General features: G+C 52.2%; 1 protein-coding gene and 1 long non-coding RNA gene across 2 annotated transcripts; both read left to right on the top strand.

Annotated features, from left to right (window-relative positions):
* The first annotated feature begins 3924 nt into the window (after positions 1-3924).
* Positions 3925-10727, top strand: LOC146766268 (uncharacterized). Its single transcript, XM_085590664.1, has 8 exons — positions 3925-4310; positions 4396-4497; positions 4780-4904; positions 4981-5143; positions 5230-5336; positions 5551-5664; positions 5799-5917; positions 6070-10727. The coding sequence occupies exons 1-8, from the start codon at positions 3990-3992 to the stop codon at positions 6990-6992; spliced, it is 1974 nt and encodes a 657-aa protein (XP_085446790.1). The 5' UTR covers positions 3925-3989; the 3' UTR covers positions 6993-10727.
* A 10909-nt stretch (positions 10728-21636) lies between these two features.
* On the top strand, positions 21637-25426 carry LOC146766267 (uncharacterized). Its single transcript, XR_014958184.1, has 2 exons — positions 21637-25012; positions 25231-25426. It is a non-coding gene; the product is annotated as an uncharacterized LOC146766267 (long non-coding RNA).
* The last annotated feature ends 866 nt before the right edge of the window (positions 25427-26292 follow it).

The following is a 26292-nucleotide window of genomic DNA, read 5'->3' as shown; positions in this document are numbered from 1 at the left end:
CTTGGGGAAGCACAGGGGACAGCCTCTGCACGGCGACACAGCATGCACACTGCAGGGCACAGAGCCAATGGCAGCGGGCATGAGCACCTCTGCGGGGCTCTTTGGCTGCAGCAGCATCGGCCCCAAGGGCTGCTCTGTCCCTGCCTGCCTGCCTGGCTGATGGGCAGGGCTGGAGGCCTTGGAGAGCAGGGGCCGTTGCGGGCACGGGTGTCCCAAGAGCTGCCCCCTGGCCCAGCTGGGCCCCACTTGGGCAGGAAGGAGGCTCCCAGCCGCGGCATGGCTGAGCAGCTCCTGCCTCCCCCTGCCTCTGCTCTGGGCCCCACACAACGCCTGCCACAGGAGCCCCTGGGCCCGGCTCTGGGAGGGCGGCTTTGCCCTCACCTGGCTCCCTGGCACCAGGGCCCTCCTGCTTGCTGTCACTCATGGCAGCCGTCAGCGGTGAGTCCCTGTCCAGAAACGCCAAAGTCTCCTCCAGGTGATGGTCCTCTCCCTGTCTGGGAGACAGAAGAGTGTGGGGAGTTTGCAGAACAGGCCCAGAGCCACGAGGGCACTAGTCCCTGCTGAGCCCTGCGTGAGCCCTGCTCCTGTCCGCCTTCTCCTCCCGTCGTCGCCTCGAGGAACACCGCAGTCCGCTCTGGCTGTTCCTCCGCTGATTCTGGGCAGGGAGAGGCAGGGGAGCCTGCAGCACAGGCCCAGAGCCCCGAGCTGTGGGGCTCCTCTGGTCCCTGAGCAGCAGCGTCCCTGCCCTGCCTTCTCCTCCCGTTGTCAGGTCGCACTGACACGCGGCCTGAGTCCAGCCTTCCCTTTTGGGGCCAAGGGGAATCTTTGCCCCTGCCTCTGGCTCAGGCTGCTCTGCCAGCAGGTCTCAGGGAAGGCGATACCCCCCAGAGAGAGGCGTGAGCTGTGGAGGAAAGCCTCTGCAGTCTTCCAAAAGGGCACCAAGAAGGAGCCAGCAAACTGCAGCCCTATCAGCATCACTCCATCCCCAGAAAGGTGACAGAAAGACTCCTCTTGGATGTCATCTCTAAGCCTGTGGAATAACAGGAAGGGAAAACTGTGGATGGGCTTAGCAGCTGTTCTGCAGGGCAAATGACTGAGTTAGCAGAAGAGAAATTAGCAAAATACAAGTTTTTCCATGGCAAGGAAGAAAGCAAGGCTGTTAGCATGGAAACTGATAAACACATCGGGGTTACTTGTAGTTAGAGGATACGTGCCTTAGTGAGCAGCATGCATGCCTTCATACTTTGCGGTAAACACATTTGCGATGAATTGTTGACATTAAATGCTTTGTACCAATAAAATACAATAAGCTATTGCTCTGTCCATTGAATATCTTGAGCTTTTTTGATCTACCTAATGATTTAAGATCACACTTTCTTAGGGGTATAAAAACTTGAGAACAACTTGTAATAAAGAAGAAGCCATTGTTGTCGCAGCACAGGTGTATGTGTATGGCTTGTGTCCATCTCTACAGCGACAGAAAACCATGCTTGACCAATCTCACAGCCACCTCTGCTGCACTGACTGGCTGGGCTTGTGAGGGGAGAGCAGTGGCTGTTTGTTGGAGCTTATTTTAAGTTGGGGTGGTTTTGTGTGGTGGAAAAATTTTTCTTTTAATTTGTGCTTTTAAAGAAAGGCTTGGAAGTTTTTTGTTGTTTGGTTTTAAGGAAGTTTATTGTAAGTTATTGAAAAGATTGTCTTCTTGGGTAGTTGTGGTTTGCTTAGTAGCTTAGGTAAAGGCACATACATACTTTGATGTCTTTTCTGACTTGTTTTTTTCTTTTCCCCCCCTGCCCAGGGTTGGTGTTATTTTTTTATATGGTACATTATGTGTTAAATGTTTATAGTTTTTCTTTAATGCTTATTACTTATATTAAATGGTGCTTTTTTACTCTAAATTAATTTGTGAGTGTTAACATTACTAAGAATATGGAGGTAAGGAAGAAGAAAGAGGGAGGACAGGATAGGCCTAAATCTCTTTATCTTAAAACTTTTGACTTTTATGTATAAAACTAAAACCCCCCTGTATAAGACTTTAAATCTTCTTGTATAGCACTTAAACATTCTTCTTTTTACTTTGCGACTACTTTTACTATAATACTTAAAATATTTTGTGACTCTTTGTTATTTTTGTAAGGTTGGTAAATTATTCTATGGTTTAAATCTAAGATTACAGCTGTTTTTAGTTGCCTGCTAGGGTCTTAAATGCTTCTGACTTGGACTTGGAACATCTAAAAATGTCTGAGGGGCATTTTGAGTTCTGACAGCTGTTGTCAGCCGGGACTTCAGCAAGGCTTTGTCCCGGCCTCCCGTATCAGGGTCACGGGGCAGCTCAGGGACAGTGGCGTAGAGAAGTGGACAGTGGAGCTCCAAACTCAGAGAGCTGTGAGCTCAGGGGGCCCTGCTGGGACCAGCCTTGTTTGCCCTATTCCCCAGTGACCTGGCAGAAGGGACGGAGCCCTCGCTCAGCAGGTTTGCTGATGGGACGGAAACGGGAGCAGGAGGTTAAAAAACCACAAGGCTGTGCTGCCCTTCAGCGAGACCTGGGCATGCTTGAGAGTTGAGCAGAGAGGGACCTAGTGAAGTTGCACAGAGGAAAGCCTCTAGAAGAGCTTGAAGGTTTGTAATTACCAGGCAACAGAAGTTCTTTAGTATAGAGGCGTGTATAACGTCATCTTGTGATGTCCATTCAAGGAAACCACTGCACCTCTGTATGTTACAGGAGCAGTTCCTTCTTGGTATGTAAAAAAGTCTTTGAGACAAACAGTGAATTCAGAAACTTCCCCTAATATTATGTTGGATTTTCACAATTTTCTGGACTGCCTGGTGAAGCGTAAGAATTTCAAAAAGAAAGTGAAACTGAACCAATAAATCTTGTTTTAGACATCAGAAGCATTTCCTGTTTGTTCCTTGAAGAAGTTGCCAAACAGCAAAACTTTTGAAATCCTGTCAAAGATCTAACAGGAAGAAGTATTGGCGAAAGTGTTAATCTGTGTTTCTGAATAGGAATATACTTTTTGTTTCAATTCAAATTTTGTAGCAGGGTTTGGGGTTTTTTGTGTGTGTCCTTTGAATGTGAGTTGCTTTTATGCAGGACTTTGAATGATTCGATCATGTACCCAAGAGAACATTTTACTGTGTCCTACTGTCCAGTGCTGAACAGGGTTGAGACAGAGCAGGTGGCTCTGTGACTGTGTGCAACGTGCAGGAGCAGCTGCAGAGCAGCAGCAGAGCAGTGCCCCATGGCTGCCTCGGGGCCTGGCATTTGGCCCTGCACTTGCTGCAGGAGTCCCTGCCTGGGTTCCCTGCTGGCCAAACCTTTGCACCCATCTCAGAACCTGGGTTCCCAAGGGGGCCGCCTCAAGTGGTTGCCAGGGACCTGAGGCCATGGCCGCCCCAATTTTGGCTGCACGATGCTGATGTCAGAGTGGCCATTGTGACCCGTGCAAGCAAGGTCACAAAAGGGAAGGCTGGGCTCAGGCCGCGTGTCAGTGCGACCTGACAACGGGAGGAGAAGGCAGGGCAGGGACGCTGCTGCTCAGGGACCAGAGGAGCCCCACAGCTCGGGGCTCTGGGCCTGTGCTGCAGGCTCCCCTGCCTCTCCCTGCCCAGAATCAGCGGAGGAACAGCCAGAGCGGACTGCGGTGTTCCTCGAGGCGACGACGGGAGGAGAAGGCGGACAGGAGCAGGGCTCACGCAGGGCTCAGCAGGGACTAGTGCCCTCGTGGCTCTGGGCCTGTTCTGCAAACTCCCCACACTCTTCTGTCTCCCAGACAGGGAGAGAACCAGCACCTGGAGGAGACTTTGGCGTTTCTGGACAGGGACCCACCGCTGACGGCTGCCATGAGTGACAGCAAGCAGGAGGGCCCTGGTGCCAGGGAGCCAGGTGAGGGCAAAGCCGCCCTCCCAGAGCCGGGCCCAGGGGCTCCTGTGGCAGGCGTTGTGTGGGGCCCAGAGCAGAGGCAGGGGGAGGCAGGAGCTGCTCAGCCATGCCGCGGCTGGGAGCCTCCTTCCTGCCCAAGTGGGGCCCAGCTGGGCCAGGGGGCAGCTCTTGGGACACCCGTGCCCGCAATGGCCCCTGCTCTCCAAGGCCTCCAGCCCTGCCCATCAGCCAGGCAGGCAGGCAGGGACAGAGCAGCCCTTGGGGCCGATGCTGCTGCAGCCAAAGAGCCCCGCAGAGGTGCTCATGCCCGCTGCCATTGGCTCTGTGCCCTGCAGTGTGCATGCTGTGTCGCCGTGCAGAGGCTGACCCGGACATCTGCGGTGACAAACTGGAGAAGGGCGGACTCTGTGCCCATGTGTTCTGCCTGGTGAGTGGCTCCGGGAACTCCTTCTACCATTGCAATGGGCAGTTTCTGCCCCTCTCTCCTCATCTGCTCCTCCCCTCTGCTGCAGTTCTTTGCTACTGATCTTTTTTGTCAAGAGAACGACCGTGTTGGACTCATGGGATTTCTTGCTAGAGATATCCGAAATGTAGTACGGCGGGCGGCACAAAAGGTGAGAGCCTGACGCAAGCAGGGAGGTTTGTGCCAGGTGAGGTTTGCCAGAGCTTAGCCCAGACACTTGGAAGGAAAGGCCTGCCCTTCCGGGCGGCAGTGGGACAAAGTCTGGCTGCCAGCAGCTGCACAGAGGCTCTGGCACGGGAGCCCCCCTCCTCCACCAGACGGCTCTGTGGGCTGAGACCCAGCAGCGGCCACATCCTGCACCCTGCCCGGAGCGCTGGGGCTGCCTGGGGAGGCCCCGAGGCTGCTGCTGATGGGGCTGCTTGGCTCTTTCCAGCGCTGCTGCGTCTGTGGCCAGAGTGGTGCAGCCATCATGTGCTGCAGGCAGAGCTGTGACAGATGGTTCCACCTGCCCTGTGCCAAGGAGGGCGGCTGCGTCACGCAGTATATTCCATATTACAGGTACCTCCTCCCCACTCCTGGTCACCCCTGGCAGAAGATCCAACATTTCTCACTTTGCCCATCCATTTTCCTCCAGCTCCTTCTGCTCTGAGCACTATCCAGAGCAGGATGTTGAGGCGACTCCGGAGCCGGGCACCGATTGCCCCATCTGCATGGAGTCTGTGGAGGATAGAAAGACCTTCAGAACCCTGGTTTGCCCAGCATGTAAAAGGGCCTGGTTCCACAGGGACTGCATCCAGGTAGGAGCCCTTCCCTCAGCCCCAGGGCACAGCAGGTGCTCAGCAGCACCAGGGCCTTGCTCAGCCTGCTTCTATTTGCCCTGCAGGGACAGGCCATGAGCGCTGGTTATCTGTGCCTCCACTGCCCCCTGTGCAGGGACATTGAACAATTTCTTACACAAATGTTCATCCTGGGGATCCGAATCCCCTTCAGGTTGGTGTCCTTCTGCCTGCCTCACAGGACAGGAGGTGCAAGGTTTGTGCTCTGCCAGGCCCTGCCCCAGCAGTCCTGGCGCTGCCCTGTCCCGTGAGTCTGGGCTTCAGCTTCACACACGCCTTGGAAAAGTACGGGAGGAAGAGCAGGGACAACCTGTACCTCCGTGAGGGGATGGCAGCAGAAACTCATCAGCTTTTCCTTTCTCCATCAGACTGCCAACATGGGAGGACGACGATGCCTTTGCGGATCTAGAAGAGAGGCACAGCAGGTGCAATGCCAGGGATTGCCTTTACCCGGGAGGCAGGGACGAGGCAGAGGAAGAGGGGTAAGTTGGGGAGCTGCACCTGAGGCTCTGCAGGGTACCCGTGTCACTTCAAGGGCTCAAAGAGAAAAGAACTAGAAGATCTTGGACGGACAATCACTTTGTCCTCAGTGCCATAAACCCATTTGCTTCCCCAGGCCCTGGGAACTGCTCCTGTGCTCCTCCTGTGCTGCTGAGGGCACCCACAGGCGCTGCTCCGGCCTGAGAAACCGCGTACAGAACTGGGAGTGTGACAGCTGTGCTGGTCTTGAAACGGGTATGAGGCAAAGCACCCGGTGTCCCTGGGCTGGGGGCAGTGCCCAGGCTGGGCCTGGCAGAGCCCGTCTGCTCCTGAAGGGCTGGGGTTTTGCTCTGGCCAGGCTTGCCTTGGGCCTGGGTGCTCTTTGACATTCCTGCTTGCCCTTACAGCTCCCAGGGATGAGCCTGAGCACAGTGGCCCCAGCCCGACCAGTCAGTCAGGACTGGAGCCTGCTCACAGCTCTGCAGAATCTGAAGCCATCAGCCCCAGCTCCCGTGCCCCGGTGCCATTGGGGCAGGGTCCCCAGGCTTCATCTGCAGTGACCAGCAGCCGCAGCAGCCAGCAACGCACAGCACGGCAGCAGTCTCTGCCATCTCCCTCGCTGGACACCAGCAGCCCCAGCACATCAAGGTCAACGAACAGCAGCACCCCTGAGCTTGAGGACAGGGGCCATTCCAGACATGCTGGGCCCAGCCGCAGGCGCACCCGCTCCCGCCAGCAAGGTCGGGCCCCAGATGGGCCAGTCCGATCGAGGAGTCGCCGTGACAGAGGCAGGAGGACAAGACGAAGGAGGGAGAGGCCCAGGCGAAGGGAGACACCTTCACAGGCATCCCCCAGACGCAGCCGCTCCCGCCAGGAACGTCGGGCCCTAAGTCCACCTGTCCGGTCCAGGAGTCGCCGTGACAGCAGCCACAGGACAGCACCAAGGATTGAGAGGCCCAGGCAAAGGGAGACTCCATCAGGGGCATCCCGCCGACGCAGCCGCTCCCGCCTGCAGAGCCGGGCCTCGGATCAAGCTCTCCGGTCCAGGAGTCGCCATGACAGCAGCCACAGGACAACACCAAGGACTGAGAGGCCCAGGCAAAGGGAGACTCCATCAGGGGCATCCCGCAGACGCAGCCGCTCCCGCCTGCAGCGCCGGGCCTCGGATCAACCTCTCCGGTCCAGGAGTCGCCAGGACAGGAGCAGGAGGAGAGCAGCAAGTGCTGAGTGGCCCAGGCGCACGGGAACACTGTCAGGGAGCTCCCGCAGGAGCAACCGCTCCCGCCAGAGGCGTCGGGCCTCAAATGGGACCTCCAACAGCAGCACGTAGCCTCATATTTTCTTTCTAGTCCATCTGTTCGCTGTCGGAAGTGAAGGTGAGAACGGTCAGTACAGGGACCTTGTGATTTGCAGGTCTGTGAGAAAACTGCATTAGATCTTGACATTTCTACTGGCAGGAAAGGAGTCTTGTTCTAAATCCTTTGATTTCTCTCTTCCTTGTATTAAGTGAAAAGTCACTTAAATGATGTGGCTAATGAGAAAGGACTCTTGTTCCGGCCTTTTGACTCCAAGCTGAGATGTTTCCCCACTACTCACTCTTGAGTGAACCTCTCCTTAATGGGCTTGGATATGGTTAGGGAGACATTCAGAGTAAGGTGGCTCCTTGGGAAGCTGTCTTTGGAAAGGACGTGTGCTGTTTTGCTATCCTTGAACAATCTCATTTCAGTAAAGCCAAAAGAAAAGAGAAAGAAGAGAGCGAGACACTGCCTCAAGTGTCTGAAGAAACCAGACTACTGTAAGCAATACAGTAATCTGAAGAAATCAGATTACTGCATTGCTGCTGATTTAAAAGACTTGATTGGAGCTTCAAAGAACAAACCAGAAAAGACTGTGGAAATACCCCGGGACAAAGAGGATGCACAGGACTCTGCCCCAGATGACCATTTTGGACCTTTGCCCAAGAACGACACAGCTCAGGAGTAGAGTGCTTTCAAGTTCTCCTTCTCTGGAGACAAACAAGAGTTAGGCATCAAAAAATGTAACAACAGAACCCTTCTCACAGTGCCATTTCTAAGGAAGAGCTTCTGGCAGGCACTGTAGATCATTGTGGTGTAATGAAGGTCAGGACGCAGGGGATTTTCAGCAGCAGAAGTCAGTAAGTAGGCAGCAGCATTTTGATCTTCATTTCTGCTTGCCAAGGCTGTGGTAGATTAATGAGCGGTAACTCATGCTTGCATCTCAGGAATTCTGGAAGGCATTGGGGTTTTTGCTGAGTGGTGAAAAAGCTTGTTGTCATGCCCTGAATCTCTCAAACAGGGAGAAAGGTGGCACACCAGTCAAATCAAGTTTCAGAGAGCCCAACAAGATTTTAAAGGAAATGTGTGTTAATGGAGAGGGAGGAGCAAAATCCTGGAGTTGACCGCAAAATCCATGAACATTCTGTTTGTTACCGAGTTCTATTCTTGGACCTTTAGAAAAAGGAAACTGAATGACAAATGATCGTTGCAGTGTTCTAAGCTTAGATAAAATGAGGCCTTATGAAAAGAAGATGAAAGAACATTAAATCGACTAACAGGCCTGTAGGAGAGAAAAGAAACCATGTGAAGTTATCCAAAATTTAAAAAAAACCCAACGCAACAACACAAAGCAAGGAGTCCCCCACAGTTGTGCTGAATTCAGAAGGTATTCAGTGTCTTCTGAATGCAACGCAAAATGTTTAAGAATACAGCAGAGATCCCGAGAACAGAGAGGAAAATCCTGGAGCAGAGATGTAGCTCAGAAAATCTGGCAGGAGCAGATTCTGTCCTTCCTACATCTGTCTTCTCCGCGGTAAGTATTTGTCTTGAAAGGAGGAATCCTTCCTGATAAGTGGAGGAATAATCTGGATGTGGCTTTGTTTCCTTTTGGGTGCTGTTATTGCAGAGTCTTGCCGACTTGGAACAGTAAAGCTGGTAAAAGTCACAAGGCAAGAGGATTCACGTTTCCAAGATGGCAGTTCTGAGGGTGATGATGAGCCTGAGACGTGAGACACTGAAACGGACCAAGAAATGCAAGTTCCGTTTCTATTTGCTGTCTACTTGCCTGTAGTAGTTGGATGCTATGGGAATATTAATAGCAGCACTCAGGGAATGGGAAACTGAGATTGCACACCTCTGAGCAATGCAAGTAATCTTGGAAAACCATTTGTGCTGCCCAGAGCCAAAACTCCCAGCAGCCCATGTGATGTGAAGTTGAATATGAAAAGAGAGACGTTGAGCGCAAGAAATTAACGGGCTCATCTTGCTTTGACCAACTCCAAACTGAGTTTGGCCAGAAGCCAAAGACACAGCCAGTTTTCTTTTAAGAAGTGGTTTATTTTCGTAATAGAAGGCTCTATTTGGTTACTAGGGAATAAAGCTTTTCAATGTGTACCATTTCTCTGAAGCACTGCAGTTTTAACTTGAGTTCATGAAATTTGATATAACAATTTTGGATGCTAAAATCCCTTTGTACTTGTCTAGGTTCGTTTCTTTACCACGCACAGAAAGTGCTAGAGTTGTCTTCTTCTTTGAAGATGATGAACGCCTAAGAGGTGCGACAGAATTTCTTCACCCCCTTTTGTATTTTTTTAAAACTGTTCCTGGAATTCCATGAGGAGGCAAAAATGTTGCCTGCCTGGGAATGTTTTCTAGTCAAATTTTGGCATCCTTACTTGTGCTCAAAATTGTGGTAGAATCCCGTGAGAAAGTCCTGGTAAAATAAAGGCCAAGCAGATTTCTGGCTTTCTTCTCTTTCAGATAATTGCCTAATAGGAATCTGGACTTTTAGAGCTTACCAAAACATTAGCCACTTGACAGGTTACCTAGACATTTTGGATCCTTTCAGGTATTTATATAATGTTTAACTCTTTCCTGTCTTTCTGGAGTTACCACTAGGAATGTTGAGTGTTCGTGTCAGCCCCATATGTCCCTGTGGTTCTTTGTCCTAATGAATCTGGGGTTTTCCCTTCTGAATCCAGGGCATTTTGTATGTAGGCGCAAAGAAAACAACAACCAAAGGAAACACGCAGAGTCCCCAAGAGTTGCAGAGGCCAGCAAAACAATTGCTTGTTATGTGTTTTGTAGAATAGTCTTAAGACAGGCTTAAATGATGTGCATTTCTCGAGACTGATTTGATAACACTGCAGGAACACTGCACTTCATACAGTGCCCAGCACTCTTCCAGCCTGTCTGATTTGCAGGGGGTGTTAAAATGGAGAGCTCAGTCCTCAGCAGGCCCCAGTTCTGGGGGAAGATGTGTGATCCTGGTGCTGAGCTTCTAATGAAACAGCGGCTATTTCACTGCAATTTACACTGCAGCATGCTGAGGAAAACTGCTGCTGCCTGTCATTGTCCCGCAGACACCAGGCTGCAGGAGGGAACATTTCTGTTGGGAGACAGCGTCTGGTGGGGGGCAAGAGAACAGGAAGGATGTGAAGAATTGACTCCTGACTTTATTGCTGTGTTGTCCGTGATTATTAGAAGCAGCAGCAAAATTGAAAAGTTGTTAAGCCTAATTAATAGGTTCTTCTTTTTTTTTATTTTTGTGCAGAGGGCCCAAAGTTATTTTGTAGGTCATTAGAGCTCAATGAAGAAAAAGAGGGTTGGGAAGACCGACGTAGATTATTGCTTGAGGTGAGTATGTAACATCTGTTCCCTGGGAACTGTAGGTGAAAGCTGAGCATGGGGAGGAAATGCAGGTATGAATGGGCAGGCAGAATTAATTCAGGACCTCAAGAAGAGCCTGCAACTTTGCAACTCCCCAGGAACAAAAGTGTTTTAGTGTACCGGTGTGTATAACATCATGTTGTGTTGTCCAGTCAGGTAAACCATTACATCTTTGTATGTTACAGGAGCAGCTACTTAACTGTATGTAAAGGATGTATTTAAGAGAAGGAGTGAATTTAGAGACTTCTCCTAATAGTGGATTCAGAAACTTCTCCGAAGAATTTGTTCGATTTTCATTATTTCCCGGAATGCTGAAGGAAGCAGAAGGATACGAAAAAGAAAGTGCAAAGAAACCAATAAACTCTTTAATGAATAGAAAAGGGCCACGTTTGTTCCTTGAAGAAGTGGTCAAACAATGTTACTTTCAAAATCCTTTCAAAGATCTAAGAGGAAAAAAAATTGGCGAACCCTGTTTGGCAGTGTTTCCGAGCTGGGGCTGATGGTCTTGGGTGCTGGGGAGCCACGGGAAGGCTCCAGTCCTGACTGCCCGGCCAGGCTGTGGCCATTGAGCTCTGGCTCATCCCTGGCGGCTCTAAGGGCAAGCAGGAAAGACAAAGGTGCCCCAGAGCCGGGCCAGGGCACACCTGGGCACTGGCCCCGGCTCTCCAGGAGCAGACGGGCTCTGCCAAGCCCGACCTGGGCACTGTCCCCAGCCCAGGGACACGCGGCTGCTTTGCCCGGAGCCGTGCCCATAGCAGCAGAGCTGTCACACCCCAGCTGGCTGTGGTGGGTGTGAGGCTCCAGCAGTGCCCGTGGGTGCCCTGGGCAGCGCATCAGCAGCAGCACAGGAGCTGGTGGCAGCGCTTGGGGAAGCACAGGGGTCAGCCTCTGCACGGCGACACAGCATGCACACTGCAGGGCACAGAGCCAATGGCAGCGGGCATGAGCACCTCTGCGGGGCTCTTTGGCTGCAGCAGCATCGGCCCCAAGGGCTGCTCTGTCCCTGCCTGCCTGCCTGGCTGATGGGCAGGGCTGGAGGCCTTGGAGAGCAGGGGCCGTTGCGGGCACGGGTGTCCCAAGAGCTGCCCCCTGGCCCAGCTGGGCCCCACTTGGGGAGGAAGGAGGCTCCCAGCCGCGGCATGGCTGAGCAGCTCCTGCCTCCCCCTGCCTCTGCTCTGGGCCCCACACAACGCCTGCCACAGGAGCCCCTGGGCCCGGCTCTGGGAGGGCGGCTTTGCCCTCACCTGGCTCCCTGGCACCAGGGCCCTCCTGCTTGCTGTCACTCATGGCAGCCGTCAGCGGTGAGTCCCTGTCCAGAAACGCCAAAGTCTCCTCCAGGTGATGGTCCTCTCCCTGTCTGGGAGACAGAAGAGTGTGGGGAGTTTGCAGAACAGGCCCAGAGCCACGAGGGCACTAGTCCCTGCTGAGCCCTGCGTGAGCCCTGCTCCTGTCCGCCTTCTCCTCCCGTCGTCGCCTCGAGGAACACCGCAGTCCGCTCTGGCTGTTCCTCCGGTGATTCTGGGCAGGGAGAGGCAGGGGAGCCTGCAGCACAGGCCCAGAGCCCCGAGCTGTGGGGCTCCTCTGGTCCCTGAGCAGCAGCGTCCCTGCCCTGCCTTCTCCTCCCGTTGTCAGGTCGCACTGACACGCGGCCTGAGCCCAGCCTTCCCTTTTGGGGCCAAGGGGAATCTCTTCCCCTGCCTCTGGCTCAGGCTGCTCTGCCAGCAGGTCTCAGGGAAGGTGATACCCCCCAGAGAGAGGCGTGAGCTGTGGAGGAAAGCCTCTGCAGTCTTCCAAAAGGGCACCAAGAAGGAGCCAGCAAACTGCAGCCCTATCAGCATCACTCCATCCCCAGAAAGGTGACAGAAAGACTCCTCTTGGATGTCATCTCTAAGCCTGTGGAATAACAGGAAGGGAAAACTGTGGATGGGCTTAGCAGCTGTTCTGCAGGGCAAATGACTGAGTTAGCAGAAGAGAAATTAGCAAAATACAAGTTTTTCCATGGCAAGGAAGAAAGCAAGGCTGTTAGCATGGAAACTGATAAACACATTGGGTTTCCTTGTAGTTAGAGGATACGTGCCTTAGTGAGCAGCATGCATGCCTTCATACTTTGCGGTAAACACATTTGCGATGAATTGTTGACATTAAATGCTTTGTACCAATAAAATACAATAAGCTATTGCTCTGTCCATTGAATATCTTGAGCTTTTTTGATCTACCTAATGATTTAAGATCACACTTTCTTAGGGGTATAAAAACTTGAGAACAACTTGTAATAAAGAAGAAGCCATTGTTGTCGCAGCACAGGTGTATGTGTATGGCTTGTGTCCATCTCTACAGCGACAGAAAACCATGCTTGACCAATCTCACAGCCACCTCTGCTGCACTGACTGGCTGGGCTTGTGAGGGGAGAGCAGTGGCTGCTTGTTGGAGCTTATTTTAGGTTGGGGTGGTTTTGTGTGGTGGAAAAATTTTTCTTTTAATTTGTGCTTTTAAAGAAAGGCTTGGAAGTTTTTTGTTGTTTGGTTTTAAGGAAGTTTATTGTAAGTTATTGAAAAGATTGTCTTCTTGGGTAGTTGTGGTTTGCTTAGTAGCTTAGGTAAAGGCACATACATACTTTGATGTCTTTTCTGACTTGTTTTTTTCTTTTCCCCCCCTGCCCAGGGTTGGTGTTATTTTTTTATATGGTACATTATGTGTTAAATGTTTATAGTTTTTCTTTAATGCTTATTACTTATATTAAATGGTGCTTTTTTACTCTAAATTAATTTGTGAGTGTTAACATTACTAAGAATATGGAGGTAAGGAAGAAGAAAGAGGGAGGACAGGATAGGCCTAAATCTCTTTATCTTAAAACTTTTGACTTTTATGTATAAAACTAAAACCCCCCTGTATAAGACTTTAAATCTTCTTGTATAGCACTTAAACATTCTTCTTTTTACTTTGCGACTACTTTTACTATAATACTTAAAATATTTTGTGACTCTTTGTTATTTTTGTAAGGTTGGTAAATTATTCTATGGTTTAAATCTAAGATTACAGCTGTTTTTAGTTGCCTGCTAGGGTCTTAAATGCTTCTGACTTGGACTTGGAACATCTAAAAATGTCTGAGGGGCATTTTGAGTTCTGACAGCTGTTGTCAGCCGGGACTTCAGCAAGGCTTTGTCCCGGCCTCCCATATCAGGGTCACGGGGCAGCTCAGGGACAGTGGCGTAGAGAAGTGGACAGTGGAGCTCCAAACTCAGAGAGCTGTGAGCTCAGGGGGCCCTGCTGGGACCAGCCTTGTTTGCCCTATTCCCCAGTGACCTGGCAGAAGGGATGGAGCCCTCGCTCAGCAGGTTTGCTGATGGGACGGAAACGGGAGCAGGAGGTTAAAAAACCACAAGGCTGTGCTGCCCTTCAGCGAGACCTGGGCATGCTTGAGAGTTGAGCAGAGAGGGACCTAGTGAAGTTGCACAGAGGAAAGCCTCTAGAAGAGCTTGAAGGTTTGTAATTACCAGGCAACAGAAGTTCTTTAGTATAGAGGCGTGTATAACGTCATCTTGTGATGTCCATTCAGGGAAACCACTGCACCTCTGTATGTTACAGGAGCAGTTCCTTCTTGGTATGTAAAATAGTCTTTGAGACAAACCGTGAATTCAGAAACTTCCCCTAGCATTATGCTGGATTTTCACAATTTTCTGGACTGCCTGGTGAAGCGTAAGAATTTCAAAAAGAAAGTGAAACTGAACCAATAAATCTTGTTTTAGACATCAGAAGCATTTCCTGTTTGTTCCTTGAAGAAGTTGCCAAACAGCAAAACTTTTGAAATCCTGTCAAAGATCTAACAGGAAGAAGTATTGGCGAAAGTGTTAATCTGTGTTTCTGAATAGGAATATACTTTTTGTTTCAATTCAAATTTTGTAGCAGGGTTTGGGGTTTTTTGTGTGTGTCCTTTGAATGTGAGTTGCTTTTATGCAGGACTTTGAATGATTCGATCATGTACCCAAGAGAACATTTTACTGTGTCCTACTGTCCAGTGCTGAACAGGGTTGAGACAGAGCAGGTGGCTCTGTGACTGTGTGCAACGTGCAGGAGCAGCTGCAGAGCAGCAGCAGAGCAGTGCCCCATGGCTGCCTCGGGGCCTGGCATTTGGCCCTGCACTTGCTGCAGGAGTCCCTGCCTGGGTTTCCTGCTGGCCAAACCTTCGCACCCATCTCAGAACCTGGGTTCCCAAGGGGGCCGCCTCAAGTGGTTGCCAGGGACCTGAGGCCATGGCCGCCCCAATTTTGGCTGCACGATGCTGATGTCAGAGTGGCCATTGTGACCCGTGCAAGCAAGGTCACAAAAGGGAAGGCTGGGCTCAGGCCGCGTGTCAGTGCGACCTGACAACGGGAGGAGAAGGCAGGGCAGGGACGCTGCTGCTCAGGGACCAGCGGAGCCCCACAGCTCGGGGCTCTGGGCCTGTGCTGCAGGCTCCCCTGCCTCTCCCTGCCCAGAATCAGCAGAGGAACAGCCAGAGCGGACTGCGGTGTTCCTCGAGGCGACGACGGGAGGAGAAGGCGGACAGGAGCAGGGCTCACGCAGGGCTCAGCAGGGACTAGTGCCCTCGTGGCTCTGGGCCTGTTCTGCAAACTCCCCACACTCTTCTGTCTCCCAGACAGGGAGAGGACCATCACCTGGAGGAGACTTTGGCGTTTCTGGACAGGGACCCACCGCTGGCGGCTGCCATGAGTGACAGCAAGCAGGAGGGCCCTGGTGCCAGGGAGCCAGGTGAGGGCAAAGCCGCCCTCCCAGAGCCGGGCCCAGGGGCTCCTGTGGCAGGCGTTGTGTGGGGCCCAGAGCAGAGGCAGGGGGAGGCAGGAGCTGCTCAGCCATGCCGTGGCTGGGAGCCTCCTTCCTGCCCAAGTGGGGCCCAGCTGGGCCAGGGGGCAGCTCTTGGGACACCCGTGCCCGCAATGGCCCCTGCTCTCCAAGGCCTCCAGCCCTGCCCATCAGCCAGGCAGGCAGGCAGGGACAGAGCAGCCCTTGGGGCCGATGCTGCTGCAGCCAAAGAGCCCCACAGAGATGCTCATGCCCTCTGCCATTGGCTCTGTGCCCTGCAGTGTGCATGCTGTGTCGCCGTGCAGAGGCTGACCCGGACATCTGCGGTGACAAACTGGAGAAGGGCGAGCTCTGTGCCCACAGGTACTGCCTGGTGAGTGGCTCCGGGAACTCCTTCTACCATTGCAATGGGCAGTTTCTGCCCCTCTCTCCTCATCTGCTCCTCCCCTCTGCTGCAGTTGTTTGCCACTCTACTTCTTCGTCAAGAGAACAAGCAACTTGGACTCATGGGATTTCTTCCTCAAGATATCCAAATTGCAGTGCGGCGGGCGGCACAAAAGGTGAGAGCCTGACGCAAGCAGGGAGATTTGTGCCAGGTGAGGTTTGCCAGAGCTTAGCCCAGACACTTGGAAGGAAAGGCCTGCCCTTCCGGGCGGCAGTGGGACAAAGTCTGGCTGCCAGCAGCTGCACAGAGGCTCTGGCACGGGAGCCCCCCTCCTCCACCAGACGGCTCTGTGGGCTGAGACCCAGCAGCGGCCACATCCTGCGCCCTGCCCGGAGCGCTGGGGCTGCCTGGGGAGGCCCCGAGGCTGCTGCTGATGGGGCTGCTTGGCTCTTCCCAGCGCTGCTGCGTCTGTGGCCAGAGCGGGGCAACCATCATGTGCTGCAGGCAGAGCTGTGACAGATGGTTCCACCTGCCCTGTGCCAAGGAGGGCGGCTGCGTAACGCAGTATATTCCATATTACAGGTACCTCCTCCCCACTCCTGGTCACCCCTGGTGGAAGATCCAACATTTCTCACTTTGCCCATTCATTTTCCTGCAGGTCCTTCTGCCCTGTGCACCGTCCAAGGCAGGACGTGGAGGTGACTCCAGAGCCGGGCACCTATTGTCTCATTTGCTTAGAACCAGTGGGGAATAGAAAGACTTTCAGAACCCTTGTGTGCCCAGTGTGCAAAGGGGCCTGGTTCCACAGGGACTGCATCCAGGTAGGAGCCCTTCCCTCAGCCCCAGGGCACAGCAGGTGCTCAGCAGCACCAGGGCCTTGCTCAGCCTGCTTCTGTTTGCCCTGCAGGAACAAGCCACGCGTGCTGGTGTTTCATTCTTCCAGTGCCCCATATGCAGAGACGAGGAGGCATTCGTTGTCGAAATGTTCAGGCTGGGTATCCGAATCCCCTTCAGGTTGGTGTCCTTCTGCCTGCCTCACAGGACAGGAGGTGCAAGGTCTGTGCTGTGCCAGGCCCTACCCCAGCAGTCCTGGCGCTGCCCTGTCCCGTGAGTCTGGGCTTCAGCTTCACACACGCCTTGGAAAAGTACGGGAGGAAGAGCAGGGACAACCTGTACCTCCGTGAGGGGAGGGCAGCAGAAACTCATCAGCTTTTCCTTTCTCCATCAGACTGCCAACATGGGAGGACGACGATGACTTTGTGGATCTAGGAGAGTGGCACAGCATGTGCAATGCCAGGGATTGCCTTTACCCGGGAGGCAGGGACGAGGCAGAGGAAGAGGGGTAAGTTGGGGAGCTGCACCTGAGGCTCTGCAGGGTACCCGTGTCACTTCAAGGGCTCAAAGAGAAAAGAACTAGAAGAACTTGGCCAGACAATCACTTTGTCCTCAGTGCCATAAACCCATTTGCTTCCCCAGGCCCTGGGAACTGCTCGTGTGCTCCTCCTGTGCTGCTGAGGGCACCCACAGGCGCTGCTCCGGCCTGAGAAACAGCGTACAGAGCTGGGAGTGTGACAGCTGTGCTGGTCTTGAAACGGGTATGAGGCAAAGCACCCGGTGTCCCTGGGCTGGGGGCAGTGCCCAGGCTGGGCCTGGCAGAGCCCGTCTGCTCCTGAAGGGCTGGGGTTTTGCTCTGGCCAGGCTTGCCTTGGGCCTGGGTGCTCTTTGACATTCCTGCTTGCCCTTACAGCTCCCAGGGATGAGCCTGAGCACAGTGGCCCCAGCCCGACCAGTCAGTCAGGACTGGAGCCTGATCACAGCTCTGCAGAATCTGAGGCCATCAGCCCCAGCTCCCATGGCCCGGTGCCATCGGGGCAGGATCCCCAGGCTTCATCCGACGAGACCAGCAGTCGCAGCAACCAGCAATGCACAGCACGGCAGCAGTCTCTGCCATCTCCCTCGCTGGACACCAGCAGCCCCAGCACATCAAGGTCAACGAGCAGCAGCACCCCTGAGCTTGAGGACAGGGGCCATTCCAGACATGCTGGGCCCAGCCGCAGGCGCAGCCACTCCCACCAGCAAGGTCGGGCCCCAGATGGGCCAGTCCGATCGAGGAGTCGCCGTCACAGGTGCAGCAGGACAAGACGAAGGAGTGAGAGGCCCAGGCGAAGGGAGACACCTTCACAGGCATCCCCCAGACGCAGCCACTCCCGCCAGGAACGTCGGGCCCTGTAGTAGATAGGGACTGGCATAGAGAAGTTTTCGGGATGTGACGGAAAGAAAGACCCTCATCCCCCTCTCACCATGCAACATGTTATCCATTACCCCAAAGAATGTAACCACACCTAACCCAGTAGTTTTCCACTCCTGACTAACCCTAGAAACCCTGCCAACCCCCCTTGACGTAGCAGCGTCCCCCAAGACTATTTAAACCCATGAGATAAGATAATAAAGGCTTTTGACCGTCCACCACATTGGTGTCCTGCGTGTGTTGTTAGCCCGAGTGGCCCAGGGGAGACTGGGCTGCCGTGCTGTTCCTTGCAACCAGGTCGCCGTTGCCTCCCATGAAGGCTACATATCTGGTGCCGAAGCCGCGGAAAAATTCGCTCGGGTAGCGGGTGTCGCCTGGACAAGAGCAGTGGCCAGACCGGTGAAACTGTGTTCTCGGTGGGGGAGATGTCCCCGGACCCGTGATCGTCATGGACGCCATTGCCAGGGTCGTAAGTGAGGTTCATAAGCAATGGGGAATTGAGTGTAAGCTCAAAGACTTTTATCTTGCTATAGCAAGGCTGCTTGAGCTTGGGGAAATTGAATGCCCTGTGGATGTTTTGCATCTGGAGATATGGGAAAAATGCACAGCCATGCTGGCCGAGGACACGAAATCCTCAGGCAGCAGCAAATGCCTTAAGGCGTGGGGCAAAGTAGAGAAAGCCCTACACAAAGCAATAGAAGAGCAGGAGACATGGAGCGCAGCGCGTATGTGTTTATTGGTTACACCCAAGCTAGGCGTAGGAGCGGCAACGCAAACCACCCCTGAGGATGATCCGCCCGGGAGCGGGGATCCGGGGGGTCCTGGCGAGTCGCCCCCCTCTCCGGGCCAGAGCCCAAAACCCCCTGTAGAACCTTCCCAAAAATCCACGTCTTCCCCATCCGCCCCACCACCGCCGGTCAGTGACCCGCTGCCGGAGGTGCAGCAGCGCGCAGAGTTCTGTTGGTAGGGGCTGGCGAGGGAAGCCAGAAACGCAGAAACCGTGGCTCGGGAGGGGATCCTACCCACGCCACGCCCGTACCCCTTTGAAAATGGCGCCGGCAGCCAAGGGGAGGGGCGGGGCGCGGGCAGTCTCGGCGCGAAGAGCCCAGACGCGCAGAGTTTTGCTAATGCGCGTGTGCGGGAGAAAGAGGAGGAGAGCGGCAGAGGGCTCAGAGCCGATCGGCAGCCGCGCCTGACGCCGCTACTATGTAAGGGAGAAACCCCCCCCTGCAGGAGGCAGGGCGAGCCCGGGGGGCGGCAGCGGCGCCACCCCCGGGGGGAGGAGCGGGGTCGGAGCCGCACAAAATGGCACCGAGCCCCGGAAGTGCGCTGGCATTCGACTTCCGACTCTGAGTCCAGCAGCAGCTCCGGCAGCTCGGAAGAGCTGACGGAAGCCGGCTGGGACTCTGAGACGGAGGGAACGGAGCCAACGCAATTTAAAACAAAACTGAGTAAAGCTTTAAGCCGCACCGAAAAGCAGCCACAATACAAACCAGCCCAGTTTACCGACTGGGGAGAAATAAAAATAGCCTGTGCTGAATGGTGCCCAGCGTCCAACCCAGGGAAAAGGTACTGTGACTACCCGGGGTGGGGACATTGCGGATATTGGGGCTGTGAAACCATTGTTACAGATGCCAGACCATGGGGAGATGGGTGGCAACCACAGGAGCCCGACAAATTCTTACAGTTCACCTGGGCACCCTTTGGCTGCAGAGATCACAATGCACAGCCTAGATATCGGGGATGTGTAAGTTATAACATGACCGTTCTACAGCCAGACCACCCTAGTTGGACTACGGGTAGAACGTGGACAGTGGTCCTCAGAGGACTGAGCAGGTGGGTGAATGTACGAATTATCAGACTCCAACCACCAGCACCTCGACCAGTAGGACCCAATAAAGTTATCAAGAATGTGCTAAAAGGGAAAAACACAACCCACCCCAAAACCTTGCCCCCAAAAGTCACCGACACCCCGGCTGGCCATGCAGATGCCTTCCAGATAAGCCGCACAGCCGAGTCCGATCCAAACCCAATCTTTTGTATGCTAGAAGCTACCTTTCTAACCCTAAACGAAACCAAACCAAACCTGACTAACTCCTGTTGGCTTTGTTATGATGTTAAACCCCCTTTCTACGAAGGCATTGCTTTAGACACCCCCTTCAGTTACTCCACAGCCAGTGCCCCCACCAGTGCAGATGGGACACTCCCCGCAGAGGAATCACCCTGAGTCAAATCACAAGACAGGGCAAATATTTTGGCAATGCAGCCTTAGCAAAACAGAAAGGCAACTTCTGCACTAAAGTTGTCAAGCCCAACAGAAAAACCAATAAGTGGGTAGTCCCATCTGCATCTGGGATGTGGGTTTGCCAGCGATCCGGAGTGAGTCCTTGTGTGTTCCTTGCCAAATTTAATGACTCTATTGACTTCTGTGTCCAAGTTCTGATTGTTCCTAGGGTCCTGTACCACTCAGATGAAGAAGTGTACCACCTTTTCGAAGAACCTGACAGACTCCACAAAAGAGAAATAATCACAGGTATAACTATCGCAATGCTGCTCAGCCGGGGAGCAGCTGGCACAGCCACGGGTGTCTCAGCCACCGCAACCCAACAGCACGGACTCTCTCAGCTGCAAATGACCATCGACGAAGACCTGCAGAGGATCGAGAAATCCATCTCCTATCTAGAGAAATCAGTCTCTTCACTTTCAGAAGTAGTTTTACAGAATAGGCGAAGACTGGACCTCTTGTTCATGCAACAAGGAGGACTGTGTGCAGCTTTAAAAGAGGAATGCAGATCATATGGGAGTCGTTAAAGACTCCATGTCGTTAAAGACTCCATGGCAGAACTCCGAGATAGACTGGTTCAGAGAAAGAGAGACAGGGAAACCCAGCAGAGCTGGTTCGAATCCTGGTTCAATCAATCACCTTGGCTCACCACTTTAATTTCCGCCCTGGTAGGTCCACTGGCAATACTGCTTTTAGCTGTTACCATAGGACCATGCCTGCTGAACAAGCTAGTCTCGTTTGTTCAGGCCCGTCTAGAATGGGCGAACATTCTATTCGTGGGCCAGCAACAAATGCTGTAAACCAAAAACTGCGAACACAGTCAGTTGCAAAAGCCTTCAAAACTCACCTTGCGAGAATTACTCAGGTTTACCAAACCTCTTTTTTCCTTACCAAGTTAAAAGTTTGTACCTCAATCCAGTGCCTATATCTACGACTACCTCATTTTATTTATAAAAAGGAGGGGGGAGATGTAGTAGATAGGGACAGGCGAACGGAAGATTTCAGGATGTGATGGAAAGAAAGACCCTCATCCCCCTCTCACCATGCAACATGTTATCCATTGCCCCAAAGAATGTAACCACACCTAACCCAGTAGTTTTCCACTCCTGACTAACCCTAGAAACCCTGCCAACCCCCCCTGACGTAGCAGAGTCCCCCAAGACTATTTAAACCCAATGAGATAAGATAATAAAGGCTTTTGACCGTCTACCACATCGGTGTCCCGCGTGTGTCGTTAGCCCGAGTGGCCCAGGGGAGACTGGGCTGCCGTGCTGTTCCTTGCAACCAGGTCGCCGTTGCCTCCCATGAAGGCAACAGGGCCCTAAGTCCACCTGTCCGGTCCAGGAGTCGCTGTGACAGCAGCCACAGCACAGCACCAAGGACTGAGAGGCCCAGGCAAAGGGAGACTCCATCAGGGGCATCCCCCAGACGCAGCCGCTCCCGCCTGCAGCGCCGGGCCTCGGATCAACCTCTCCGGTCCAGGAGTCGCCAGGACAGGAGCAGGAGGAGAGCAGCAAGTGCTGAGTGGCCCAGGCGCACGGGAACACTCTCAGGGAGCTCCTGCAGGAGCAATCGCTCCCGCCAGAGGCGTCGGGCCTCAAATGGGACCTCCAACAGCAGCACGTAGCCTCATCTTTTCTTTCTAGTCCATCTCTTCGCTGTCGGAAGTGAAGGTGAGAACGGTCAGTACAGGGACCTTGCGATTTGCAGGTCTGTGAGAAAACTGCATTAGATCTTGAAATTTCTACCGGCAGGAAAGTAGTCTTGTGCTAAATCCCTTGATTTCTGTCTTCCCATGTATTAAGTGAAAAGTCACTTAAATGATGTGGCTAATGAGAAAGGACTCTTGTTCCGGCCTTTTGACTCCAAGCTGAGATGTTTCCCCACTACTCACTCTTGAGTGAACCTCTCCTTAATGGGCTTGGATATGGTTAGGGAGACGTTCAGAGTAAGGTGCTCCTTGGGAAGCTGTCTTTGGAAAGGACGTGTGCTGTTTTGCTATCCTTGAACAATCTCATTTCAGTAAAGCCAAAAGAAAGGAGAAAGAAGAGAGCGAGACACTGCCTCAAGTGTCTGAAGAAACCAGACTACTGTAAGCAATACAGTAATCTGAAGAAATCAGATTACTGTATTGCTGCTGATTTAAAAGACTTGTTTGGAGCTTCAAAGAACAAACCAGAAAAGACTGTGGAAATACCCCGGGACAAAGAGGATGCACAGGACTCTGCCCCAGATGACCATTTTGGACCTTTGCCCAAGAACGACACAGCTCAGGAGTAGAGTGCTTTCAAGTTTTCTTTCTTTGGAGACAGACAGGAGTTAGGCATCACAAAAGGTAACAACAGAACCCTTCTCACAGTGCCATTTCTAAGGAAGAGCTTCTGGCAGGCACTGTAGAGCATTGTGGTGTAACGAAGGTCAGGACGCAGGGGATTTTCAGCAGCAGAAGTCAGTAAGTAGGCAGCAGCATTTTGATCTTCATTTCTGCTTGCCAAGGCTGTGGTAGATTAATGAGCGGTAACTCATGCTTGCATCTCAGGAGTTCTGAAATGCATTGGGGTTTTTGCTGAGTGGTGAAAAAGCTTGTTGTCATGCCCTGAATCTCTCAAACAGGGAGAAAGGTGGCACACCAGTCATATCAAGTTTCAGAGAACCCAACAAGATTTTAAAGGAAATGTGTGTTAATGGAGAGGGAGGAGCAAAATCCTGGAGTTGACCGCAAAATCCATGAACATTCTGTTTGTTACCGAGTTCTATTCTTGGACCTTTAGAAAAAGGAAACTGAATGACAAATGATTGTTGCAGTGTTCTAAGCTTAGATAAAATGAGGCCTTATGAAAAGAAGATGAAAGAACATTAAATCGACTAACAGGCCTGTAGGAGAGAAAAGAAACCATGTGAACTTATCCAAAATTTAAAAAAACCCAACGCAACAACACAAAGCAAGGAGTCCCCCACAGTTGTGCTGAATTCAGAAGGTATTCAGTGTCTTCTGAATGCAACACAAAATGTTTAAGAATACAGCACAGATCCCGAGAACAGAGAGGAAAATCCTGGAGCAGAGATGTAGCTCAGAAAATCTGGCAGGAGCAGATTCTGTCCTTCCTACATCTGTCTTCTCCACGGTAAGTATTTGTCTTGAAAGGAGGAATCCTTCCTGATAAGTGGAGGAATAATCTGGATGTGGCTTTGTTTCCTTTTTGGTGCTGTTATTGCAGAGTCTTGCCGACTTGGAACAGTAAAGCTGGTAAAAGTCACAAGGCAAGAGGATTCTCGATTCCAAGACGGCAGTTCTGAGGGTGATGATGAGCCTGAGACGTGAGACACTGAAACGGACCAAGAAATGCAAGTTCCACTCCTATTTGTTGTCTACTTGCCTGTAGTAGTTGGATGCTATGGGAATATTAATAGCAGCACTCAGGGAATGGGAAACTGAGATTGCACACCTCTGAGCAATGCAAGTAATCTTGGAAAACCATTTGTGCTGCCCAGAGCCAAAACTCCCAGCAGCCCATGTGATGTGAAGTTGAATATGAAAAGAGAGACGTTGAGCGCAAGAAATTAACGGGCTCATCTTGCTTTGACCAACTCCAAACTGAGTTTGGCCAGAAGCCAAAGACACAGCCAGTTTTCTTTTAAGAAGTGGTTTATTTTCGTAATAGAAGGCTCTATTTGGTTACTAGGGAATAAAGCTTTTCAATGTATACCATTTCTCTGAAGCACTGCAGTTTTAACTTGCGTTCATGAAATTTGATATAACAATTTTGGATGCTAAAATCCCTTTGTACTTGTCTAGGTTCGTTTCTTTACCACGCACAGAAAGTGCTAGAGTTGTCTTCTTCTTTGAAGATGATGAACGCCTAAGAGGTGCGACAGAATTTCTTCACCCCCTTTTGTATTTTTTTAAAACTGTTCCTGGAATTTCATGAGGAGGCAAAAATGCTGCCTGCCTGGGAATGTTTTCTAGTCAAATTTTGGCATCCTTACTTGTGCTCAAAATTGTGGTAGAATCCCGTGAGAAAGTCCAGGTAAAATAAAGGCCAAGCAGATTTCTGGCTTTCTTCTCTTTCAGATAATTGCCTAATAGGAATCTGGACTTTTAGAGCTTACCAAAACATTAGCCACTTGACAGGTTACCTAGACATTTTGGATCCTTTCAGGTATTTATATAATGTTTAACTCTTTCCTGTCTTTCTGGAGTTACCACTAGGAATGTTGAGTGTTCGTGTCAGCCCCATATGTCCCTGTGGTTCTTTGTCCTAATGAAGCTGGGGTTTTCCCTTCTGAATCCAGGGCATTTTGTATGTAGGCGCAAAGAAAACAACAACCAAAGGAAACACGCAGAGTCCCCAAGAGTTGCAGAGGCCAGCAAAACAATTGCTTGTTATGTGTTTTGTAGAATAGTCTTAAGACAGGCTTAAATGATGTGCATTTCTCAAGACTGATTTGATAACACTGCAGGAACACTGCACTTCATACAGTGCCCAGCACTCTTCCAGCCTGTCTGATTTGCAGGGGGTGTTAAAATGGAGAGCTCAGTCCTCAGCAGGCCCCAGTTCTGGGGGAAGATGTGTGATCCTGGTGCTGAGCTTCTAATGAAACAGCGGCTATTTCACTGCAATTTACACTGCAGCATGCTGAGGAAAACTGCTGCTGCCTTTCATTGTCCCGCAGACACCAGGCTGCAGGAGGGAACATTTCTGTTGGGAGACAGCGTCTGGTGGGGGGCAAGAGAACAGGAAGGATGTGAAGAATTGACTCCTGACTTTATTGCTGTGTTGTCCGTGATTATTAGAAGCAGCAGCAAAATTGAAAAGTTGTTAAGCCTAATTAATAGGTTCTTCTTTTTTTTTATTTTTGTGCAGAGGGCCCAAAGTTATTTTGTAGGTCATTAGAGCTCAATGAAGAAAAAGAGGGTTGGGAAGACCGACGTAGATTATTGCTTGAGGTGAGTATGTAACATCTGTTCCCTGGGAACTGTAGGTGAAAGCTGAGCATGGGGAGGAAATGCAGGTATGAATGGGCATGCAGAATTAATTCAGGACCTCAAGAAGAGCCTGCAACTTTGCAACTCCCCAGGAACAAAAGTGTTTTAGTGTACCGGTGTGTATAACATCATGTTGTGTTGTCCAGTCAGGTAAACCATTACATCTTTGTATGTTACAGGAGCAGCTACTTAACTGTATGTAAAGGATGTATTTAAGAGAAGGAGTGAATTTAGAGACTTCTCCTAATAGTGGATTCAGAAACTTCTCCGAAGAATTTGTTCGATTTTCATTATTTCCCGGAATGCTGAAGGAAGCAGAAGGATACGAAAATAGAAAGTGCAAGGAAACCAATACACTCTTTAATGAATAGAAAAGGGCCACGTTTGTTCCTTGAAGAAGTGGTCAAACAATGTTACTTTCAAAATCCTTTCAAAGATCTAAGAGGAAAAAAAATTGGCGAACCCTGTTCGGCAGTGTTTCCGAGCTGGGGCTGATGGTCTTGGGTGCTGGAGAGCCACGGGAAGGCTCCAGTCCTGACTGCCCGGCCAGGCTGTGGCCATTGAGCTCTGGCTCATCCCTGGCGGCTCTAAGGGCAAGCAGGAATGTCAAAGGTGCCCCAGAGCCGGGCCAGGGCACACCTGGGCACTGGCCCCGGCTCTCCAGGAGCAGACGGGCTCTGCCAAGCCCGACCTGGGCACTGTCCCCAGCCCAGGGACACGCGGATGCTTTGCCCGGAGCCGTGCCCAGAGCAGCAGAGCTGTCACACCCCAGCTGGCTGTGGTGGGTGTGAGGCTCCAGCAGTGCCCGTGGGTGGGCTGGGCAGCGCATCAGCAGCAGCACAGGAGCTGGTGGCAGCGCTTGGGGAAGCACAGGGGACAGCCTCTGCACGGCGACACAGCATGCACACTGCAGGGCACAGAGCCAATGGCAGCGGGCATGAGCACCTCTGCGGGGCTCTTTGGCTGCAGCAGCATCGGCCCCAAGGGCTGCTCTGTCCCTGCCTGCCTGCCTGGCTGATGGGCAGGGCTGGAGGCCTTGGAGAGCAGGGGCCATTGCGGGCACGGGTGTCCCAAGAGCTGCCCCCTGGCCCAGCTGGGCCCCACTTGGGCAGGAAGGAGGCTCCCAGCCGCGGCATGGCTGAGCAGCTCCTGCCTCCCCCTTCCTCTGCTCTGGGCCCCACACAACGCCTGCCACAGGAGCCCCTGGGCCTGGCTGTGGGAGGGCGGCTTTGCCCTCACCT

Source organism: Lonchura striata, chromosome 12, assembly GCF_050655825.1.
Source record: "Lonchura striata isolate lonStrDom1 chromosome 12, ASM5065582v1, whole genome shotgun sequence".
Lineage (NCBI taxonomy): Eukaryota > Metazoa > Chordata > Aves > Passeriformes > Estrildidae > Lonchura > Lonchura striata.
Note: the sequence above shows the minus strand (reverse complement) of the source record. Positions and strands in the feature narration are given on the sequence as shown.